Source organism: Rousettus aegyptiacus, unplaced genomic scaffold (assembly GCF_014176215.1).
Source record: "Rousettus aegyptiacus isolate mRouAeg1 unplaced genomic scaffold, mRouAeg1.p scaffold_m13_p_2, whole genome shotgun sequence".
NCBI lineage: Eukaryota > Metazoa > Chordata > Mammalia > Chiroptera > Pteropodidae > Rousettus > Rousettus aegyptiacus.
The window spans coordinates 77,908,692-77,930,041 of record NW_023416295.1 but is presented as its reverse complement, the minus strand read 5'-3'; the positions used below and the strand labels follow the sequence as shown (position 1 = coordinate 77,930,041).

The following is a 21,350-nucleotide window of genomic DNA, read 5'->3' as shown; positions in this document are numbered from 1 at the left end:
TATGGTAGGTCACTTAATTCCTCCAATATTTATTTCTTCATCTGTAACATGGGGGTAATAATGTTCACTTTATTTCAAGCCTTGTGAGGATTGAAAGAAATTATGGGAAATTCCCTGGCATGAAATAAGGGACACAGAGAATGACCAAGGATGTCAAAGGAAGTGTCTGTGGCTGAGAAATACTTGTGAACGTCCCTGCTTAATTTCTATGGAGAAGAAAGAAGTGGGCAGGGAACAACTAGTGTCTATGTATGCTGCTGCTGCTGCTGCTGCTGCTGCTGCTGCGAGGCAGGCTGGGGTATGTGTCTTCCTAGACCATTTTCTTCCCAATAGCTCTGGGAGAGCAAACAACCTGGGTCTTTTGCAGAGGAGTCCATTCAGGATTCTAATCTGTGGTTATGAAGCCCTGAGAGTCTATGCTTACCCCATGAACTTGTGGGAAAAGTTTTATTGCCCTTGAGAGGTCCTTTAGCTAAGCACACTTCACCAATAAGGAAATGAGTTCAGAGTGTCCCAGCCAGCAAGTAAGTCAAATACATGAAGACTGGAGAGGGCTCTGCCAAAACATATAATTAGGGAGCTGTGGAGAGGTGTCAGAGAGAAAGAAGATATAGTTCTTGGTCTTGGAGCTTATAATTTAACAGAGAGAACGAACAGAGACAGTGTCAAAATTAAATATTTCCTGAGGTCCTCAGACCATGTGCTTAGAGTTGGGTTCAGAAAAGACAATCCCTATATCCTTCTGCGCATCATTCTGGATTCATTTCCTGAGTACCTACTGTGCTTCCAGAATTCCCTCCCTGTTAGGAGTGTAGACTCAAAGTTTGACAGATCTGGGTTAATTTCAAATCTCTCACTCATTGTATTATGGCCTTGGGGAAGCACCTATCCTTTGGATTCCGAAGCATCTTCATCTTTTAAATGGTCACTCCACAGGGAAGCGGTGTCGGTTTTGATAATTTGAGGACATTTTTAGCACAAGCCCAGTGAGAGGCCCTTATGATGGACAGATCAAGGGCATCTATTTTCTTCCTTCAAGGTAGTAGTTCTTCACCTGGGGCTATTTCGACCCCTCAGAAGACATTTGTCAATGTCCGGAGGCATTTTGTGTATAACTACGAGGAAACAGGAGGATGTCGGTGTTAAACATTCTGCAATGCACAGGATAGCCCCCCTCCTTCTCCCCACACCATCCCCTCTGATTTGGGAACTAGAAAATGAAAATGGGCCCAATAGGGGTTTCTCTCTTTCTCTCTCTGTCTCTCTCTCTCTCTGTCTCTCTGTCTCTCTCTCTCACTCTCTCTCTCTCAATGCTATGATCCCTAATGCCATTTTCACTCTGTAGCCCTGTCTGGACTGCCTAGCAGCCTAATTCTGCGATCCTTGACGTCTTGGCTGGAGCTCCTTCCGAATAACGGGCTTCCCAACCAGCGGCATCGTGGCTGATGGTGGCATCTTCATCCATATACATGCCCCCAATTAAAAACTCCCCGCAGCCGCTGCCCGTAGAGAGGGGTCCGAACTGTGGAGTGAATATGAAAGGAAGAACACTCTCCCCCCTCCCCCCGCTCTCCCCCCCCCCCCCCCCCCCCCGCTCTTCTTGCATCCCTCAGCTGGAAGACGAAGCAGGCCCCGTGCGGAACACCTGGAGGCTTTGGGGAGAGGCAGGACTTTTGGAGAGACCTTATTAGTTTGCTCCGGGCAGACTTCCCAAGGCAGCCGCTTCAGGCAATGCACAGCCCAACAATTCACTACGAACACCCCAGGGCCCTAAAGGCAGAGGCCGGGCACCAAGGAAGCGAACGCTTGCTGCCTCGAGGCCAGCCCGGCCAACTGGCCCGCGACAGACGCGGGCTCCCGGGTCCAGTCGCCCCTAAACTGGCGGTGGCCCAACCTTCGAAGTGGCAGAGGGGGCAGGGCAGGAGAGGGAAAGTTTGTCTTTCCCAGCCTCAATCCTGGACTCCAAGCCCGGGAGCGCACTCTGATATCCCCCGGGCTACACTGTTACCCCAGGTACGCGCGTTGGGGTAACCTGCTACTCCTGGGTAGGCGGCCACTGAGCTGACCGCGTGGGTGGCGGGGGAGATGGGGCCACCGCTGCCCCGTGCTCCCGAGCCAAGATTTGATTTCGGAACCGTATCTGCGAGTTAAGTCAAACCCTGCCGCTGGGCTGAGTCCGCAGCCCGGCTGCTGGGCACAGTCAGCAGTGGTTAATGATTGATCGCTGACCCGCCGAAGAGGGAGCTCCTGGAGGGTTGACTGGTACGGGCAAGTGCCAAGCAGCAGAGAGGGGAGCACAGTGCTGCAGGGCAGAGCGCTCCCGGGGTATGTAGGAGAAGGGCGGGCGCACTGGGGCCTGCGGGGCGCATTCTCTGCCAGGAGATTAGAACCTCCTTCCGCTGCGCTCTCGCCGCCTCACAACACACACGCCCCAAACTCCACCTCCAGGCGCCTCCCGGGCCTCTGAGAGGTTGGACTGCTCCAGGAAGTTTCTATGAAAGCACCCGAAACACTAAGTTGCCTTTTCCAGGTAAGCCCGAGTGAAAGCCCTTCTGCGCTGCAGCCAAGAACTTTGGGCTCTGTTGAGAGGAGCGAAGCTGAGAAGGTGTCGTGACTTTCTTCCTGATGGCTTCACCGCGAGGCTCCGGCAGTGACTGCCCCAATGTTATTGATCACAGCCATGTCCCCGAATTCGAGGTGGCCACCTGGATCAAAATCACTCTCATCCTGGTGAACCTCGTCATCTTCGTGGCAGGCATCCTGGGGAACAGTGTCACCATTCGTGTCACCCAGGTGCTGCAAAAGAAAGGCTACCTGCAGAAGGAGGTGACGGATCACATGGTGAGTCTGGCTTGCTCGGACATCTTGGTGTTCCTCATTGGCATGCCCGTGGAGTTCTACAGCATCATCTGGAACCCCCTGACCAAACCCAGCTACACCCTGACCTGTAAGCTTCACAATTTTCTCTTCGAGACCTGCAGCTATGCCACGCTGCTGCACGTGCTGACGCTCAGCTTCGAGCGCTATATTGCTATCTGCCACCCTTTCCGGTATAAAGCCGTGTCTGGGCCCTGCCAGGTGAAGCTGCTGATTGGCTTCGTCTGGATCACCTCTACCCTGGTGGCATTGCCTTTGCTTTTTGCCATGGGAGTTGAGTACCCCCTGGTGCAGGTGCGCAGTTACCGGGGTCTCTCTTGCAACCGCTCGCTCACCCGCCACCAGGAGCAACCAGAGACCTCCAACATGTCCATTTGTACCAGTCTCTCGAGCCGCTGGACCGTGTTCCAGACCAGCATCTTCGGCGCCTTCGTGGTGTATCTCGTGGTCCTGGTCGCCGTGGCCTTCATGTGCTGGAATATGATGGAGGTGCTCAGGAGGAGCAAGCAGGCCTCGCTGGCTGGGCAGGAGCAGCAGCAGCAGCTGAGGAAATCGGAGAGCCAGGAGAGCAGGGCGGCCAGGAGGCAGACTATCCTCTTCCTGAGTGAGTCCTGGGTGGAGGGCAGCCTGAGAATGCCTCTAACCCCTCTCCATGACTCCCTGTGGCCCTCTTCACCCATGTTTTGCCTTGAGAGTGTATACTTAAGTTCTTGAGGCTGAAGAGGTATTGATCTGAGCCTCCGATTGTTTCTTCTCTGTTTGAGGGATTAAGGTTATAGTGAAAACAGCACTAGACCAGGAGTCAGAAGGTCTGGGTATATTCCAGAAGAGCACCGCTGGGACCTCTGGCAAGTCACAAAATATCTTGGATAGAATGGGGATAATAATACTGGGAAATGTGGGGGTCAAATTAGGTAATGAGGAAGAGGTAAAAGTCCTTTGAGAAAGACCAGGTACTTGGGAGTTAAAAGAGAACAATATTATCTAGCTTATCTTTACCCTGGAGAACCCTTCTCAGGCAGTTAGATTTTGTTCCCATTTTTCTTCTCCTTTGGAGAAGCAAAGCTGTCAGGAACACAAACTCTCCAGGCTTCTATGTTATTTCTCCAGGGTGATCTCCTATCCAGTCTTAAGAAACTGGAGCCCTCAGTCAAGCACTCCCCAGGGAGGGGCTTGAATGTCTGCTGTAGTGGGTCTGTTCTTTATCTGAGCAGAGAAACATGCAGGTCCACCTGCTTGTTTGTCTGATTCAGAAAATCTGGCTCCACAGATTTCTGGGACTTGATAGATCATCTAAAATACCCAATTCCCAAGCAGAGAAAAAGCTTCATTTTCCAACCATTTGCTGTGACGCAAATATTTAAAGTCAGTTCCTTCAATCAGAAGGGAAGGAGCCCACCATCTATTTGCAGACCCCCAAACCTTCAAAAGAGGGCCTGGTGGCTGCCGCCTGGGACTGTGATATAACCAGTGCTTCCTTTCTGCTCCTGCCCCTTTTCGATGTGGTCTCAGGGGAAGAAATAAATCATGGTACTGTTTGTTTTGGTGTGGGAAACCTGAGTAACAGGTTCCAAGACCAGGAGTTAGACAGGAAGGAAAAATCGAAGGCAATTGTGGAGTGATGGAAAGAACCTGCTCTTGTCTCAGTCCTGCCTGACTTCTGGTATGATTCCTACAGCTGACTTGACTTCACTCTGTGTATGAAATGAGAGGAGGGAGTTTGCACTTTTTGGATGCCTACTCTGCATCAGGGGCTATGCTAGACGATTCATATTTTCATTCTATAGAGGAGGAATATGAGGCTTAGAGAAAATCTAGTTCAAATTCAATGCAGCTCCCAGATTCTCACCTTGCTTCTCAGGACAGGAAAATGACTGGCATCCTGTGGCTTTCATAGTCTCCTGGTGAAGGGAAAATGAAATAAAGTAGAACTTTGACAAGGAAGGTGCTACCTAGATTAGGCTGGTGCTGTTTATCGCTGCCTCCTAGGGCCAGCCTTTCTGGAAACCGGAGTAAGCAGGTAGCTTTGTCTGAGGGGCTTGAGAAGGGCACCCAACTAAGGTCAATCTCTTTTATCCACTGGCTGCTGCCCAAAGTATTCCAGAAAGAAATGAACATTGTATTTGCTTAAAACTTGAACATCTGTTGAAAGCCTAGTTCTCCCTTCCCCAAACACCCTTAGGCATATCTTAAACTTTTAGTAGTAATTTATGCTTTTAGTGTGAATCAATTTACTTTCCTTCTCTTTTCCTTTTTTTCTTTTTGTTGAGTTCAGGACACTGTCTCCTACTCTGATTTAGGAATATCAAGGCTGCATTTCACCAAGGAAAAATAATTGATTATTGATCTCTCTTTGTTGTGTATTGGACCAATCTCTGATTTTTGTGTTTCTCTGCATAGATGTCTTTTCTCCTCCCAGGGGGTATTGTTCCACATTAAAGTCAGTCTTCATTTTGAAGCATGAAATCAGAATGACACAGATTTTTATTCAGAGATGAATAGGACCTTGGAGGTAGCTCATGCAGTTAGTAATCACCTGGAACGGGTTAGTTCTCACTGCTGCTCTCATTTCTTACTTCTGGTTCTCTCCTTCTTATAACAACTATGTATTCATCACCCACTGTGTTCTCTGCTTAAAGATTGTTGAATGGCAGTCAAGTACTCAATGTGCAATAATATCTTGGGGAAATTTTGCCCTTTTTGTATTTAGCCCATTTCTTCTGCAGTAGGTTTTCAAAGCAGTTCTTGCAAATGTGTCCTTCTCAATAAATTCAAAGAGCTTTTACAAATAGGAACCTCACTAATTAACTCAAGTTAGGAAATAAATTAATGGAGTGAAGAAGAAGAAATCATGGCCTGCATCCATCAGATTAATACAATGCAATTTAATTTGTGGGTTTCATAAAATTTCAGCTTTGGGGCATTTTTAACCCAGAACAAATGAATATATAAATTGTTTACAAATAGCTGAACTTAATATAGTGAGTTAGCTGTCTTTTTAGCATTTCAGTTAACAGATGTAGCAAATTAAAACAAATATTTGCTCATTTCAAACATTTTGCATTTAATGTGAAATGTAAATGATGACATAGCACAAGTTGTCTTTGGAGGTCTTGAGGCAATAAAAAAACAATTAAGGATTTCTCCCCTCATTGTTAAAAATGCTATCTTCTGCATAACAGAAGTGAAATTCATAAATCTACCCAAGATGAGGGTGTCTATGTAGAAACTAATACTTTTCTTTTCTACATCTTTTGCAATTGTGTCTCAGTCTAGTTGAGGTACTAGGCTGGTGAATAATGAAAACAAATTTGGAACTCTCGGAGAGAAAGATGCTGGGACGTCTCCTAGTTCTCAAGCAATTTGTAGGAGAAAACAAAAATAATATAAAAGTGTACATTCTTGGAAACATGAGTGTCTCTTCATGACTCTTGTCAGCTCTGTGAGAAATTAGTGCTAGACTTAGTACTTTTTGCAAAGTTATAGCTAATATGGCCATGGTAATATTTGTATGATGCCAGAACAGAGGTTGCCGATCTGGATTCCTGCCTCTGCTGGAGGGAAGAAACTGGTACATTTGGCTCTTTGTTCCATAGTTGTTGAGAATATACAAAATGAGCCTTCTTTTCAATAAGCTTTTTCAGATCTGCCATCTTATCTTTGTCAGCTATCACTTGGAGCTATTCTCAATGCATGTAGCATCCAGGTCCACGGACACTCGTGTTTGTGTCTATTGCACATGTGACTTGCTGTTAGATGCCACCTACTCAAAATGGAACAACAAGGTAGTATAAAAGAAGTATACTGTAGCTTTGTGTGTCTGTGCATATGTGTGCATGATTGTAAATTGATGCAGCCAGTATGGAAAAGAGTATGGAGGTTCCTCAAAAAAATTAATAATAGAACTACCATATGACCCAGTAATTCCACTTTGGGGTATTTAGCCAAAAAAAAAAAAAAAAAAAAAAAAGAAAGAAAGAAAACATTAACTCAGAAAGATACATGCACCCCTATGTTATTTATAATAGTCAAGATATGGAAGCAACCTAGGTGTTCATCGATAGAAGGATGGATAAAGAAGTTGTGGTACATATATGCAATGGAATATTACTCAGCCATAAATAAGAATGAAATATTTCTATTTGCAATGGCATGGATGGACCTAGGAGTATTATGCTGAGTGAAATAAGTCGAACAGAGAAAGACAAATACCTCATGATTTCACTTATGTGTAGAATCTAAAAACAAAAGAAAGAACAAACAAAACAAAATGAAAACAGACTCATAGAAACAGAGAACAAATTGATCATTGCCAGAGAGAAGGGAGTTTAGGGGATGCATAAAAAAGGTGAAAGGGATTAAGAGCTACAAACTCCCAGTTACTAGAAAAGAAAGAAAAAAAAATGTAGTGGTCTCTAGAAGCCAGGCAAAGTAAGGAAATAGAGTCCTGCCTAGGACCTCCAGATAGGAATCCAACCCTGCCAACACATTGATAGTAGCTCAATAAAACCAATTTTGGACATCTGACCCCCAGAAGATAATAAATTTATATTGTTTTAAGCCACTAAATTTGTAGTAACTTATATAACAGCGATAGAGAACAAAAGCAGTCTCTTTAAAGATTAAAATATAAAAGAATATTGAACATTTGCAGGAGTAATATTAAGGGAAAATGCCATTGAGCAATAGTAATAGCTACAATTTATTGAGTATATACTATGTGCAAGGCAGTCATGCTTATATCAACTCATTGATGAGGGCACCAGAATTAATTCTGTTTTCTGGAAGATACACAGTTTCAAGAACTTAAATATACCTTCAAGGGACAGAGAGTAAGTGGTGAAACTGAGAAAGATATGGGACTATGAGAAGAAAAACTTATTCATGTGGTAAGTCATCGAGTTAGAAAAAAGTCCATCATTAATAAAAACAACCTTTAGTTATTTCTGTAACACTAAACTTGGGCTATCCAAACAGTCAAATTTCCCTGGTTCGGAATGCTTTGTTATCAACTTGTGTATGTACGACATGTATTAAATTACCTTAGATTATAAATACAAAGTAAAAAGAAGTCAAATTGATCAAGAATGCTTAATTAAACTTATTAAAATTTCTCTAAAGTTCTAAAAAAATAAAATAAGTATACTGTAGTTTTAATTAGTGACTTTTAAGAGCATAAAGTGATTGGGAATTGGTTATAGCCACCTCCTAGAGATCTGTAGGGCAGTGACTGGCTTCCAACTACAGTTATGAAAAAAAGTTTTACAGGCAATCATGAAATTACAAAGTTAAAGAAACATCATAAAATATTCAAGACTCTATAATAATGACATTCTTTTGCATTCTGATGTGCTCTCCTGAGTCGGAGAGAAAGGGAAGGAATTGCATGTAGTGGCAGGAATCATACATTAATTTGGGTGGCTCCTGGGAGAAAATCTTGAATATGGACACATCATCCATCATGTGTATTTGAATGGAAAAAAGATTGAGAGTTCCTTCTACAATCAACTACTCCAAAAAGAAAGTTAATATACATTTAGATATTTGTGGGAGGTGGGCCAGGGAAAAGGAGATCTGAATCATACTCTCTGGGTTTTTAGACCCTAGATTTAGAGGTCAAGTCATGTGTGTATGTGTGTGTGTATATATATATATATATATATATATATACACACACACACACATATATATGCTGACCATGGAGAGGGAGAAAGAGAATGGGGGAGGATTGGGGGGAGAGAGAGAGAGAACTGAGATATTGACAGTAAGTCCTCTTTATCTGAGGACAATCAGTACCTGAAACTCTTAGTTCTTTAAAATGGAATCCAAAATTTCATGTGAAAAGAGGTTTGATTGGGACTTCGTTATGAAAAACAAAAGTGGAAATTATGAAAAGAAATTTGTCTTATATTTTATCAAACAAGTTATAATTATATGTTAATTCTTATAATTTTTCAGAATGAAACAAGTGTGGCTTTTTTGAGGGCATAATTTTTCTGACAAAATTGTGTGATGGCCTTTGTGTCTGATTTTCTCAGCAAGATTATGTCAAGGGCTTTCTCCCAAGGGCTTCTCTTAATGCTTTGCAATTTATAGCCCTTACGATAAAGCACCTGTCCTGGCATCATTCTTGTCAATTTTTCATTCTTTCAGGATTGACTGGCCTAAATTGGCCAGACTTTCATTTGTGAGTGGCTTGACATCTGATTCATGTGTTTCTCCAGCTCCCCTTTCATTGACTTCATGAATTTCTGCACCCCATGTGCAGGCCAAACCCCCAAAACAAAATCAAACTTTATACCATAGTGCATATCAACCCATTACATGGAAATGGATGCCTTAAAATGTTTCTAAAGTACCAGAAGAATTTTAAACAGCTGTTTTTTTGACTAGTTTAAATACTGGTCTTAATAGCCATGTTTATGTTATTCATTTTCTTAGCAAAAGCTTCTTCTGTGGTATAAAGGGACATACCAACTCAGTGTCTCAGGGAAATATTACCAAAATTAAATTAGTGACTTTTTCAGTGTAAGATATTATTTTGATTCAAATGTTTCAATATTTCAGGAAAAAGTTTTGCCTCAAATATTCAGGCTGCTACCTCTATTATCTTCTTCCCTTTATTGGTATAGATGTAGCTATAATAAATGATATTTCATGCTTATTTTTCTCCTTGTGATATCTGTCATAAATTGCAAGTGTCCTGTGATCAGCCTGGTAGACAAATATAATAATGCTGCTTTATTTTTATAATCAGACTGTCTCAAAGATTTCATTTCTCTGCTGGAGAGATGCATAGTTCTTGTGGAAGGGAACATTGGCATCCCAGTCCGCATTCATTAGCAAGTCTGTTCATTTGTCTTAGTTGCATGCCTCGTGGGGGCTGCCAAAGTATAACAAGGTGGCAGAGACCTCAGCTGAGCAAATCGCTCAGTTTATTAATGCTAAAACCATTCAGAATAAAAGCCATTCGCAAGTTGGGACAGCACAGAGGAATATTGAACTAAGAGTCAAGGATCCCTGACCTGCCCCAGCAGACAAGGTCCTCTGATCCACCACTTGGATGACATGGTCACCTCACTATCTTTTCCTTCTGCCCTCCTCCCCCCATGGTTGGCAACCCTGGCACTATCTAACTGACTCTCGACCTCTATTCCTTACTGAGGCTGCTTACTGAGCACTGGAGAGAAGACTGGTTATCACTGCTGCTGTAAGTTCCTGTGAACAAGTAAGTGTTCAGGGCCTCATCCAGGCCCTGCTGTCTAGTGGGCACCTTCCTTTGCAAAGACCTTCAAAGAAGTCAAGCTCCTGGAATGCCTTTTATCTTTGCTTCCAGCAAGTCTGCTTTCTAGGTGAGGGACCTTAACTTGATATGTCATCGCTGGAGGAATATCTGCATCCACTCTTGCTTTGTCCAGGCTATTCTTCATCCTGCAGCCACTGGAGTCTCATCGATAGCCCCATCTACAACCCCATCAAATTCAAGGTTATCAGTGGCTTCCCATGGCTCTTGTGTCAAGGGTCAAAATTCTTAACATAAGGCCACTCATAGTCGCTGCCTCTCCAACTCTATCAAGTGCAATTCTCCCCTTGTATTAGTCTGCTTGTACTGACATAACAAAATACTACAGACGGAGTAACTTAAACAACAGGCATTTATTTTCTCATAGTTCTGGAAACTAGAAATCTGAGCTTAAGGTGCTGGCAATGTTGGTTTCTGGTGAGATGTCTTCCTTAGTTTGCAAATAGCAGCCTCCCCACTAAGTCCTCACATGCCCCTTCCTCTGTGCATACTCCAAGAGAGAGATCTCTGGTATATCTTCGTCTTCTTAAAAGTGCACCAATCCTATTGGATTAGGGCCCCACGCTATGATTTCATTTAACCTTAATTACTTCCCTGAAGGCCCTATCTCCAAATATTGTCACCTTGGGAGCTTCGACATGTGAATGTGTGTGTGTGGGGGGGATATTTCAGTCCATAACACCCCTTAATTGCTCTGCTTCACTGGCCCGCTGCATTTCCTCCTCTCTCCTATCTCTTGGCCTTAGTACATGCTGTTTCCTCTGCCCAGAAGGCTTTGCTGTCTTAACTCTATGCTCTACCTGCCTCCCACCAGCCTCTTCACCAAGTTAACATCTTCCCCGGGAAGCCGGGCCCATCCTTCCTAACTTGATTAAAACTTCCTTGAAACAAGACTCACAGTTATAATTTTACATTTAATTGTGAGATCACTCAATTGATGTCTGTCTTCCTTTTAATTCCTTGAGGGCAGGAGTTATCCATAATTTTGCTCCCTAGCACTGTACCTCCATCCTAGCACAGTGTCTGGCACGTGGCGGATGTTCAACAAGTATTCATTGACTGAATAAACAAATGAAAGAGATTCAACTTGAAATTGGGAAATGATGTTCTGTTTTCTTTTGAGCATGCTTTCCTATGGAAGTTCATCATTCTTCCAAAATCTTCTGATTAGTTTGAACCTAAAGATACTCTCTTTGAAAGGGATCTGATTCCTCCCAGGACTCTGAAAAGCTAAACCATCATGGAGGACACTTAAGATTTCGCCTCCACTGAGCAAAGGAACAGTCTATGTTAATCAGCCCCTGAATAGCAGCCTTTTCCTTATGTACGTGCCAGAAGTAAGCATGAAAGGAAAGTGATTAGGGTGGCGTTAACAGTTCTTGTTGAGCTCTGTTTAAGAAGATGTTAATACAATGAAATAACTCTAAAAATTATTTCTTGGCAGGCCCTTTTGCCACTTGTTAACAAGGAGGTACTCCAGGTGATGGAAAGAGGATGCAATCTGAGCAATATTTTCAAAATAATCAACCAATATGTTTTTTTATTTCCCCCTTAAATTGCATTCACTTGCAGCCATAGCCCACAAGTCTGAACATTGAGGCTCATCAGCTCAGGGAAGGAAGAAGCAGGTACTGCTTAGTACAAAGGATCTATTTTGAGTCCAGAAGCTGGATTTCTTGACCTCTTCAGTTAGGCAATTGTCTTGAAAGTCAGACTTTGTGAAGAGTGAAAAGGAATTGCTCAGCTCTGTGGCTCTCCCCTTAATGTATCATGAGCCCAGCCTGGTGGACTAGATCAGTCACCGCACAGCCAGTTCAGACAAGACCAAAGCTCAGGGGTTTGAAATTTCTCCTTGGAAGTCATTGAAGGGTTTTAAGGAGTAAAGCAGCACAGCAAAAGTGTGGTGCTGTCCTGGGGGCATTGGAATTTGAGTTAAAATTCAGGCTTGGTTATGTTCCCAGAGTGAAAAGGAGACAACCTGCACTGAGACGCAATCATGGGAGAGCGGCTGAGGCCTGTCAGTTCTTCCTGCCATCAGCCAGACCACTGACTCTTGGTTTTCTTAGGCTTTGCTGCTTCCATTCAGCTCCTCATGTTTTTTACTAGCACAAAGGCCCCAGCTGCCCTAACATTGCTTATACTCTGGTCAGGAGGAAGCTCTAGGGAGCTGAGCTGGGTTGCAGTCACTCTCACTCAATGGCTTGCTCATTGTCAACAGCAATTTCAAGTCCCCACTTCTTCCTTGAAGCCTTCCTATACTGATTGTCCCACAAATGATGAGCCATCTTAGTCATTTCTCAGATGAGGGCATAAGTGTTTTCTCTCTGACTGTCCTGGGAGGCCCCTGAAATCAGAGACCTTGCACACTCATATTTGTTCAACCTCCCCTACTGGTCTGGGCACAGAGTGCCTGCGCACTGTTTAGAAGATTCAGGGATTAAAATCTCATACAGTGGCTGCTGCTCCTGGAAAGGAGGGAAACCACACAAATACTGATCCTCAGCAAGGCACTTCTGCTGTTTGCCTTTCTTTCTGTGGTAGGCAGAAACCTGAGATGGCTCCCAAAATTCCTGAATGCTGGTGTGTACATACTTCCTCCCACTTAATCAAACACTAATTGAGGTGTTGCAGTGAAGGAATCTTAAAGAAATAATTTAGGTACCAAATTAGTTGACTTTAAAATAGAGCAATTTTCTGTGTGGGCTTAATAAAGTCACATGATCCTTTAAATCTAGGTTTGGAGGTCAGAGATGGGAGGTCAGAGAGATTCAAAGCATAAGAGGGGTTTCATGGGGGAGACATTCTCCATTACTGGCTGTGAAAGTTGAGGGAACCACCAGCAGGGGATATAGCTTTTAGAAGCTGAAATCCAGCAAGGGAGTGGGGACCTGAATTAGCTGAGAAGTAGATTTCCCCCTAAAGACTCAACACCTTGAGACCCCAATCAGATATGCCATGCCTGGAGTTCTGATCTACAGAGCTGTGAGCTAATAAATAGATGTTTGAAGCCACTACATTTGTATTAATTTGTTATGCAGCAATAGAAAACTAATACATTCTCTGAACTCTGGTAAGGTGGCTGGCTGCAAGGTAAACACATGTCCTGTCTTAGTTGTGTCTTCCAAGAAAGGCCCAATCTCTAAACCTTCTCTTTGAAACATCCCATCCTCCAAGAACTGCACCCATGGACCAGCCATTTCTTGAATCACCAACCATTTATTGAGCGGCTGCTAAGTGCTCGATGATCAAGAAGTTCACCAAGTTCCAGGGCATCATGGAATTTTCACTGGACTTTTACACTTTTGTTTAAGAATTCAAAAATTGTCATTTGTGTCCCACCAGCTAGATTTTTGGAATCCAGTATACCTCGGTTGTCAAAGAGGAAGACTTTATTGAATTGATCTAGTTATCCTTTTGGTAGCCTATTTTTCTTCATAGCCTGGCACTTAGTAGGCACTGAATAAATGTTTGGCGAAACAATGAACGTCTGGGCAGCTTTGCTGCTTCCCAGAGCCTTCCTCACTGGAGATGAGAGTGCCTACATTCTTTATCATTGAGCTCCAAGTGGATAAAGGGAGGAGGATGCCAGCCCCAGTGCTGGAAGCAACTCTGAATAAGGAGATGTCTTGGGCTGATAAATCTTACCATTTTCTGTTGTTAGGGTTTCCACCGATTGAGAAACTTAACAAAATTTCCTGTTTACATGTACTGTGTATAAGAGCTCTTCTGGCAGCCAGAGGTTTTTCAGACATCTCATCACACTGCTTTACACATTTCGAGGGAGGCTGATAGTTGGAACAGTGGTGTTACCAGAATCTGACAGACGGAGATCAGGAGGCAAGGCTGCAGCATCAAATTGCTATTGTACTTGTTAAATGTCTAACTGGTTGTGAAACTAAAGGCATGCAGAAATGGGATTCAGGCCCAGTTGGGAGTGATGAGATTCATGGAACTTATGGAGAAAAGCCATCCTTTTTCTCTAGTGAAGGGGAAAAAATATCCAGCTTACCTTAGAAATAAAGTAATACACACAGGGTGTTTGGGCAGAGTCGAAGTCATTTGGTCTCTGGATATATATATTGCTCTTTGGAAGATATGATATACTCAGCCAAAAGAAAGCTTTCTGGGAAATTTGTGGATCCACTTGATGCTGTATTTTTGAAGGGTTAAATATTGAAACGACAACTACATGTTTTGTATACTTGAAGGACAGCTGATGGGTTGTCATTCTTTTTCAAGTTCAAGTTTGTCTTGACAGAGGAGGCAAACAAGAGGCCTTGGTGATTGAAGGTTGCTTTCCAGAGGATGAAGGAAACTTATGTACAAGCAAGCTGTTTTCCTTCTTGAGCCTCTGGTTTTCCTCATTATTGAATCTCTTGAGGGCCCATTTCTCCAGGAAGCCTTCTGGGACTGGCTTTACCTTGCTCTAATTACCCCAACAGGTCTTTGCATTTCATTTTGGTGCTTCATTCATCAAATATTTATGAAAGCCTAAAATATACATACTATTGTTAGGCCTGTAGAGATTAAGATGCTGGTTTCCCCCTTTGAGGAGCTTAATCTTTCTCTAGTTGGGGCATCAAAGTATAGAGGTGGAACTTTGTAGAGGAAAGCCTAAAAATACCCTTGATGAAGAGTTGGGGGCACTGGCTATTTATGAAGTAAACTGGTTCCGGGCTCCAGAATTTTGGATGAGGTGGTTAATTGGACTTCACCTATCCCAGAGATGGTGTCTGCCATGTTGATATTCACAGTGCAGTCCATGTAGCATCACCTCAACATCACTGGGAAATGCTAAAATGTAGAGTGTCAGGCCACATCTACCAAATTAGAATCTGCATTTTAACAAGTCCCTGTAATTCTTATGGAAATCTAAAAGTGTGAAAAACACTCTTCTTTAACTCAAAAAGAATAGAAGAGGATGAATTGGGAATGACTAAATCCTTCTTATATAGCTTGCTCTGTAGCTTGCTCTGTAGTTGTAACTGGTGGGAATTTGCTCCATGACATTTGGGCACAAGAAACTTCATATCACTAAAACTTAAACCTGGCTCCAAGCCAGGTTTTGCAGCATGGTAAAATTCAATCTCAGTGAAGTTTAGGGGAGGCTTCCTTTTCTCGTGTTGTATGAAAATTCACAGGGGCTTATGAGGTGCCATAAAATGAGGCATTTGGTCCTTCATTTGAAGTAGTTGTTTTGTTCAAAGTGCTTCCTGTTGCTCCTTCTGCTCTAGGACTCAGCTGACCAAGGCTGGCAGAGCACTGGACCAGACAGCCAAGGGGCCAGCTTTTATATTTTATCTCTATTCCTTATAACATCATCATCATGAGGCTTGCTCGAATAATTTTCCAGAATTATTCGAGGTCATCACCCATTGAGAGTTGAGCTGAGATATGACCTCCCAGTCCATTGTTATTTCCCAAAACAGAGAAATGGTCTCTTAAAAGAGAATGTGCTCTAGCTCTGAGACTAGTTCTGGGTGGTGAGGGATGGGGAGGAAAGAAACCAAGTGCCAAGTCTGGTGTACATTTGTCTTGCTTTAGGCTGCCTGACAGCTTTTGAATACCTCTCTTATGTTTGGGGATTTTCCTTCTCTTGGAATCCTGCTTCTCTAAGGTAGTGGTCAGAAACTTGTTTTCCCAGCACCTCTTGAAGCTAGGGTATAGCATGTGACCTGGGCTGCATCATCATCTACATTGGCATAGGGCTCTCTTTTATACGAGAGTGATGGGAAGGAGCAGCAATCACGTGGAGTCTCCTTAGGGACAGGGCCAGTGTATGGACAGAATGGCACTGAGAGAGAATGACGACAGGAGAACTAAGGGTAGTCCTAGTCCAGGTGTTGACAGTGCCTCTGTAGTAGGGTTTCCATGGGCATAGTCGGGTGGTATAATCTAATGTATTTCCTGGTTGCATCTCAATTGCATTTCTTGGTTCTCTGGCCCTCCTAAGGATTATGTGGAAAAAAGTAACAGCCTCATTTCCAGTTATATTGGAATAAGCTTTGTTATTTGTACTATGAACTCTTATGTCCAGGTAATGGGTGATAGAACAATTGGACTGGAGTGGAGGACCCAGAGGGGAGTAATAGATAGTGAATCTAGATTGGAAAGTAGATGGGGTCAAAAATGGAGGAAATTGATAGCTAGTCAAAGGATTTGGATTATATATTGGAAGCAATGGGGAGCCATGGAAGGCTTTTGAGAAGAGGATTGGCAAGAAGGAGAACAAGGAGACTGAGATGGCTACAATGTGTGTTGCAGACAGGGGAGGCAGTGTGAGGAGTGCAAGTGTGGAAATGGTATGGTGCTACAGGTTTCAATGACAGTGAATCAACAGGTTTGGCCATGAAACGTCATGAGGGGTGGTCGTTGTCAACCTGCTATATATCGGAATCATCGGTGGAGTATTAAACAATGCTCCACTTCATTCACAGCCAAATTGTCAGGGCTGGGACCCTGGGCATCTTTATTTTTAAAGCTCTGCACATGATTCCAGTATGGGGCCAGGACTGAGAGTGGGGTAAGAAGGAATTGGAAAGGCAGGCTGGGCCTGGCCTTTGAGACCTTGAATTTGGTGGCTGTGCCAAGGTTTTTTGTCTGTAAGCCACAAAACCTGATCTTGACTTATTAAGAAGGAAAAAAAAGGACTTTTCTGGAAGTATTAAGAGTAGTTCACAGAATGCAAGGAAAGGCTAAAGAACCAGACTGTTCAAGGATCTAGAGGAAGAAATTTGTGGACAGCCTGCTTGTGCTCCACTGTCAAGGAGATAGCAGCTTCAGGCATTCTCCTACCTTTGTTGTCACTCTATTCATGGTCAGATTTTCAGGGCAAGGCTCTTATTAGACTAGCTGAGGTGTGCCCACTCCCTGGTGAGACGGAGTGGAACAGCATGATGAACAGTATCCCATGCAATGAGAGGCATGGTCCGCATAGGAGAATTGATGCTGTGCCCAGGAAAGCAGGTGACAGAGCCAGGAGCAGAAACAGCAGACTCCCTGCAGGGACCTCATGGATCTTGATGATCACAGTGCCATTGTTGCTGAGTTTCTTCACGCTAGGTGGATTTTTCTTCTACTCTGTTCTCTTGTGGATCTCTCTTTCTGTATCGCCTTTCTCTCGCTGAGTTGTTGGTGATGTTCCCCAGGGTTCAGGTCACATTAGTGTGTGAGCTATTTAGAAGGAATGGGGATGGGACCAGGATCAGAGACTCCCCCTTCCAAAATCTAGCTTTCAGAAGGCTGGTTGATACCAAATCCACTGGCCTTGTTTCCTGCCTGGGAGCCTGAATCATTCACCCAGGTCACTGACCAGGTATTGGACTGTGGCTTTTCATCACCACAAAATCAGTTTCTATTTGAACTTAGACCCAGAGGACAAAAATCTGCATCCTGCCTCTGGGCCACATGCACCTCCTGCCTCTTCAAACATTTTCCAATTATGTTTTCATATGATAGTAGCTTGAAGCTGAGACTCCTTGTTTCAGATATGAAATCCCACATTTGAGGCCAAGGATATCTACCATGCAAAATAGGGAATAAACGAGGTAAATTCTTTGCTTTCTGAAAATTTCAAACATTCTTTAAGAAAGAAAAAAGTCATTTGTGAAATTTTTTTTGTTTTTGGAAAATGTTTGAGTTTCATGTTGAAACTCTGATTAATTATTGAATTTTGTTGTTAGCTAGATTCTATCACTGGAGTACATAGTTGCTGTTTTCTCACCCTGCATGTTGGGAAGCAAGGAGGCTGCTCTCCAAAGCAATTCCTCACAGTCTTTTCTCTTGGTGGTGGGTGACTTCTGAGTGGGAGGCACATGCACCTTGAGCCTTCCCTGGGGAGCCTGGGGAGCTACATGCACTGAGAATAGGCGGAGAGAATATGACATGTGTAGACTTCAGAGTGGATGTGGCCATGAGTATGTAAAGACTTTTTCTTAAATGATTTTCTTAAATGATTTGAATGATGATGAGAGTGGTGTGTTAGTTTCCAATGTCTACTGTAACAATTACCGCAGACTTGGTGGCTTAAAATGACAGAAATGTATGCTGTCACAGTTCTGGAGGCCAGAAGTCTGAAATCTGTTTCACCAGGCTGGAATCGAGGTGTCAACAGGGCTGCACACCCTCAGGAGGCTCTGAGGGAGAATCCCTCCCTTGCCCTTGCCTCTTCTAGTTTCTGGTGGCTGCCACCATTTCTTGGCTCTGGCTGCATCACTCCGATCTCTAAGGCTAGTATCTTCAAATCTCTCCCTGCTCTATCTTCACAGCACCTTCTCCTGTCAAATCTCCCCTTACCTCCTCCCTTTTATGAGGATAATCTGGAGGAATTTAGAGCCTATGCTATTAATTCAGGATAATCTCTCTCTTTAAATCCTTAATTTAACCATATGTACAAAGATCCTTTTTCCTTATAAGGTAACATTTGCAGATTCTAGGGATTAGGACCTGATGTTTTGGTTGGACGTTGTCCAGCCTATGCCAGTATAAATTTAATGTGATATGTGAGCACAGTCTCCTGATCTACAAAGAAATGTAGTGGAATGGCCCAAAAGATATACATTCTAATCTCCTTTCCATCACTCACAAGTATGTGAGACTTGGGCAAAGCATTTCTGAACTTCAGTTTCATTATCTCTACATTGGACATACTCTGACTCCAAAGGTTGATTTGAGCTTCAGTGGAAAGTATGTACAGGCCTCCAGTGTAGTGCCTGGTATAAAATAGTTCCTTAGTGAAATCTAGTTTCCTATAGTGACTTTGTCACATTACAAAAAGAATTCTGGCTGAGGACTCAAGAGAACTTTGTTTTAGTCCCTGCTGGGCTACTGATGTATCATATTGAGCCAATCTCAACTTACTTCTTCAAGGAAGTGTGAAGGGGGGGCATTTGAGGAGTCTGTCTTAAAAGTCTCTACAGAAATAACACCAAAGGCGCATCTGAGTTCTAGTCTTAAGCACTCCATAGAGTAGAAAGTCTGCTAAGTTTCCTCTGTATTGTAAAGATGCATAGACTTTTGCATTCCATCATATGTCACTGCCAGAGGCAATATAAAAATGTTTTAAGTTCCTTTCACAGAGTAAAAGTGGCAGTCCAGAAAAGGTGATTCTTGCTGGCTTTGAGGAGCCTCTGGAACATTCTCTGGTAGCCCCAGCTCTACGTTCTTCCCAGATGGAGAGGTTTAGGCTCAGAAGCAACCTGAGCTCCTTATACTTCTGAAATTGTTTGCCTTTGACTTTTATTCTTTGAGAAGTCACTGGAAGAGCATAGGCAGCTCCAGGCCCTGGCAACCATTCTAGGTGGGAGCTTTTGATAAATGAACACAATGTTTTCTTTATGTACTTGTAAGGCCAGGGCATTATTGGCTGTGGCAATCGATATATCAAAATGAATTTTGGAAAGAGTGTCATCAAGCCAAGCTTTATTTCTGAAAACACACAAAACTCTGCCCGGGGAAGGAAAGATGACTTTTACTGTGAAATAAACAAAGTTGATAACTTAGACATTACTTATGTCTAAGTCGATCTGAGATGGAGGCACCGTGGTAACCGGTTATTCCCAGAATCCACATTCCCGATGTCCATTAAAACGTGTGATGCTGAAATCATGTTCTTTTCATTTTGCCCATTTTAATAATAATAATGAAATGTTCAAATGACATTCTAAATTTATACCACACTTGTCTGCGAGGTGCTCTAAGCACTTTAAAGCTGGTGTCTCATCAATCCTTATCACGAAGCAGTGAAATGTTGGTAGCAGATAATATTTGTAATCATACTAAGCTTAGTAAAGAGCCCCTGTGGCTAGAAGAAATTTCAGTGATGCGGGATAGTATTGCCTTGTAGGTAGCAAATAGGTAGAAATTCTGGGTTCTGGTTGGGCTCTCTGGGTCCATCTCTCCCTGCCTAAGTCTCCATCATTCAGATGGGATAATAGAAATATAATCCCTTCATCCTGCATCAGTGTTATATAGATGATTGTGAGCACTAATTGTAGTAGGTGACTTTTTTGTTTTTTGAATACTGGCTGTGTGTCAGCTGTTCTAAAAGCCTTTCTATATTCATTCATTGAATTCTCACAAAAACTCTATGAGGTGGGTATAGTTATTGACTTTACAAATAAGAGAGTTTAAAGAACTTGCCTAAGATAACACTATAATTAAGTGGCAACAGCGGATTTGACCTGGGGTAGATGGGCTCCAGAGCTTGTGGTATTACCACTTCTCTAGAGTTGCTTGAACTTTTAAATTGTAGCACAGCACACACATGTACACACAGGTACATGAACACACACATGCATGCAGAACAAACAAATTTTCACCGAACAATGTTCACCCATTCTTACCTTAGAATGTGAAATGCATTTTGGTCTTTTCTATCCATTTCATTAATAAGAATGTCAGCCTTGAGCCACTAAATTGAGTTTATGATCACTAATAAGTCTTGACCTACAGTTTGAAACACTTTGCACTGCACCATATTCCTTCTTGGATGCTCATAGGAATGAGCTTGGGAAGAAAGATGCAGGGAGTTTGTGTGATGGGCAGGCAGGCATGAGGGTACTAGAGGAGACTAGAAAGTATGAGGTGTGGCTCCTTACAGCATCACCTGCTGGGGTGACCGTTTTTGTGACTGAAGTATATCTGGGTCTGTGGGTGTGGGCAAGCAGCTGCTGCCTCATTCTCTTTTCCTGCCTTGTACCTAATGGTCTTCCATGTCTTCTCAGCCTGTGTACCTGGACTTCACCTCTAAGTCAAAGTGAGGTATTTACTGAGTGGCCATTATGTGCCAGGCCCTTAGTAATTGGACTCTGCCCAGGAGGGCAACAGACAAGGCATGTTCTTGATTTCAAGGAAACTGCAAGCCCTCAGAGAAGGAAGACGGAGAGGTGAAGGGAGAATGGAGGGCAGCTGAGTGGTGTAGGAGGCTACACAGCCTCGGATTCAAGTCCTATTTGCCTCTTCCTAGTCATGAGATCTTGGACAACACACTTGATCTTTGAAAGCCTTTCTGTTTGGCTGCAATTGACACTTGAGCTGGTGAAAATGTTTGGTGGAGCATCAAGTGTTATGAGGAAGTTAGTAGCTGTTGTCATAAGCAGTGTCGCCATATCCGAATTGCTTAGTGTATGGGGCAGCGTTGGGGGCTCGGGGAAGAAATGGGCATGCTGCA

The 21,350-nt window shown here is 43.2% G+C and overlaps 1 protein-coding gene across 1 annotated transcript in view; it reads left to right on the top strand.

Annotated features, from left to right (window-relative positions):
* The first annotated feature begins 1,958 nt into the window (after nt 1-1,958).
* The window catches only part of GPR39 (G protein-coupled receptor 39), a 182,344-nt gene continuing 162,952 nt past the window's right edge, over nt 1,959-21,350 (top strand). Inside the window, exons 1-2 of the mRNA XM_016156293.2 lie at nt 1,959-2,013; nt 2,531-3,481. Of these exons, the coding sequence (XP_016011779.2) occupies nt 2,626-3,481 (856 nt within the window). The 5' untranslated portion in view covers nt 1,959-2,013; nt 2,531-2,625. The remainder of the gene's footprint in view (nt 2,014-2,530; nt 3,482-21,350) is intronic.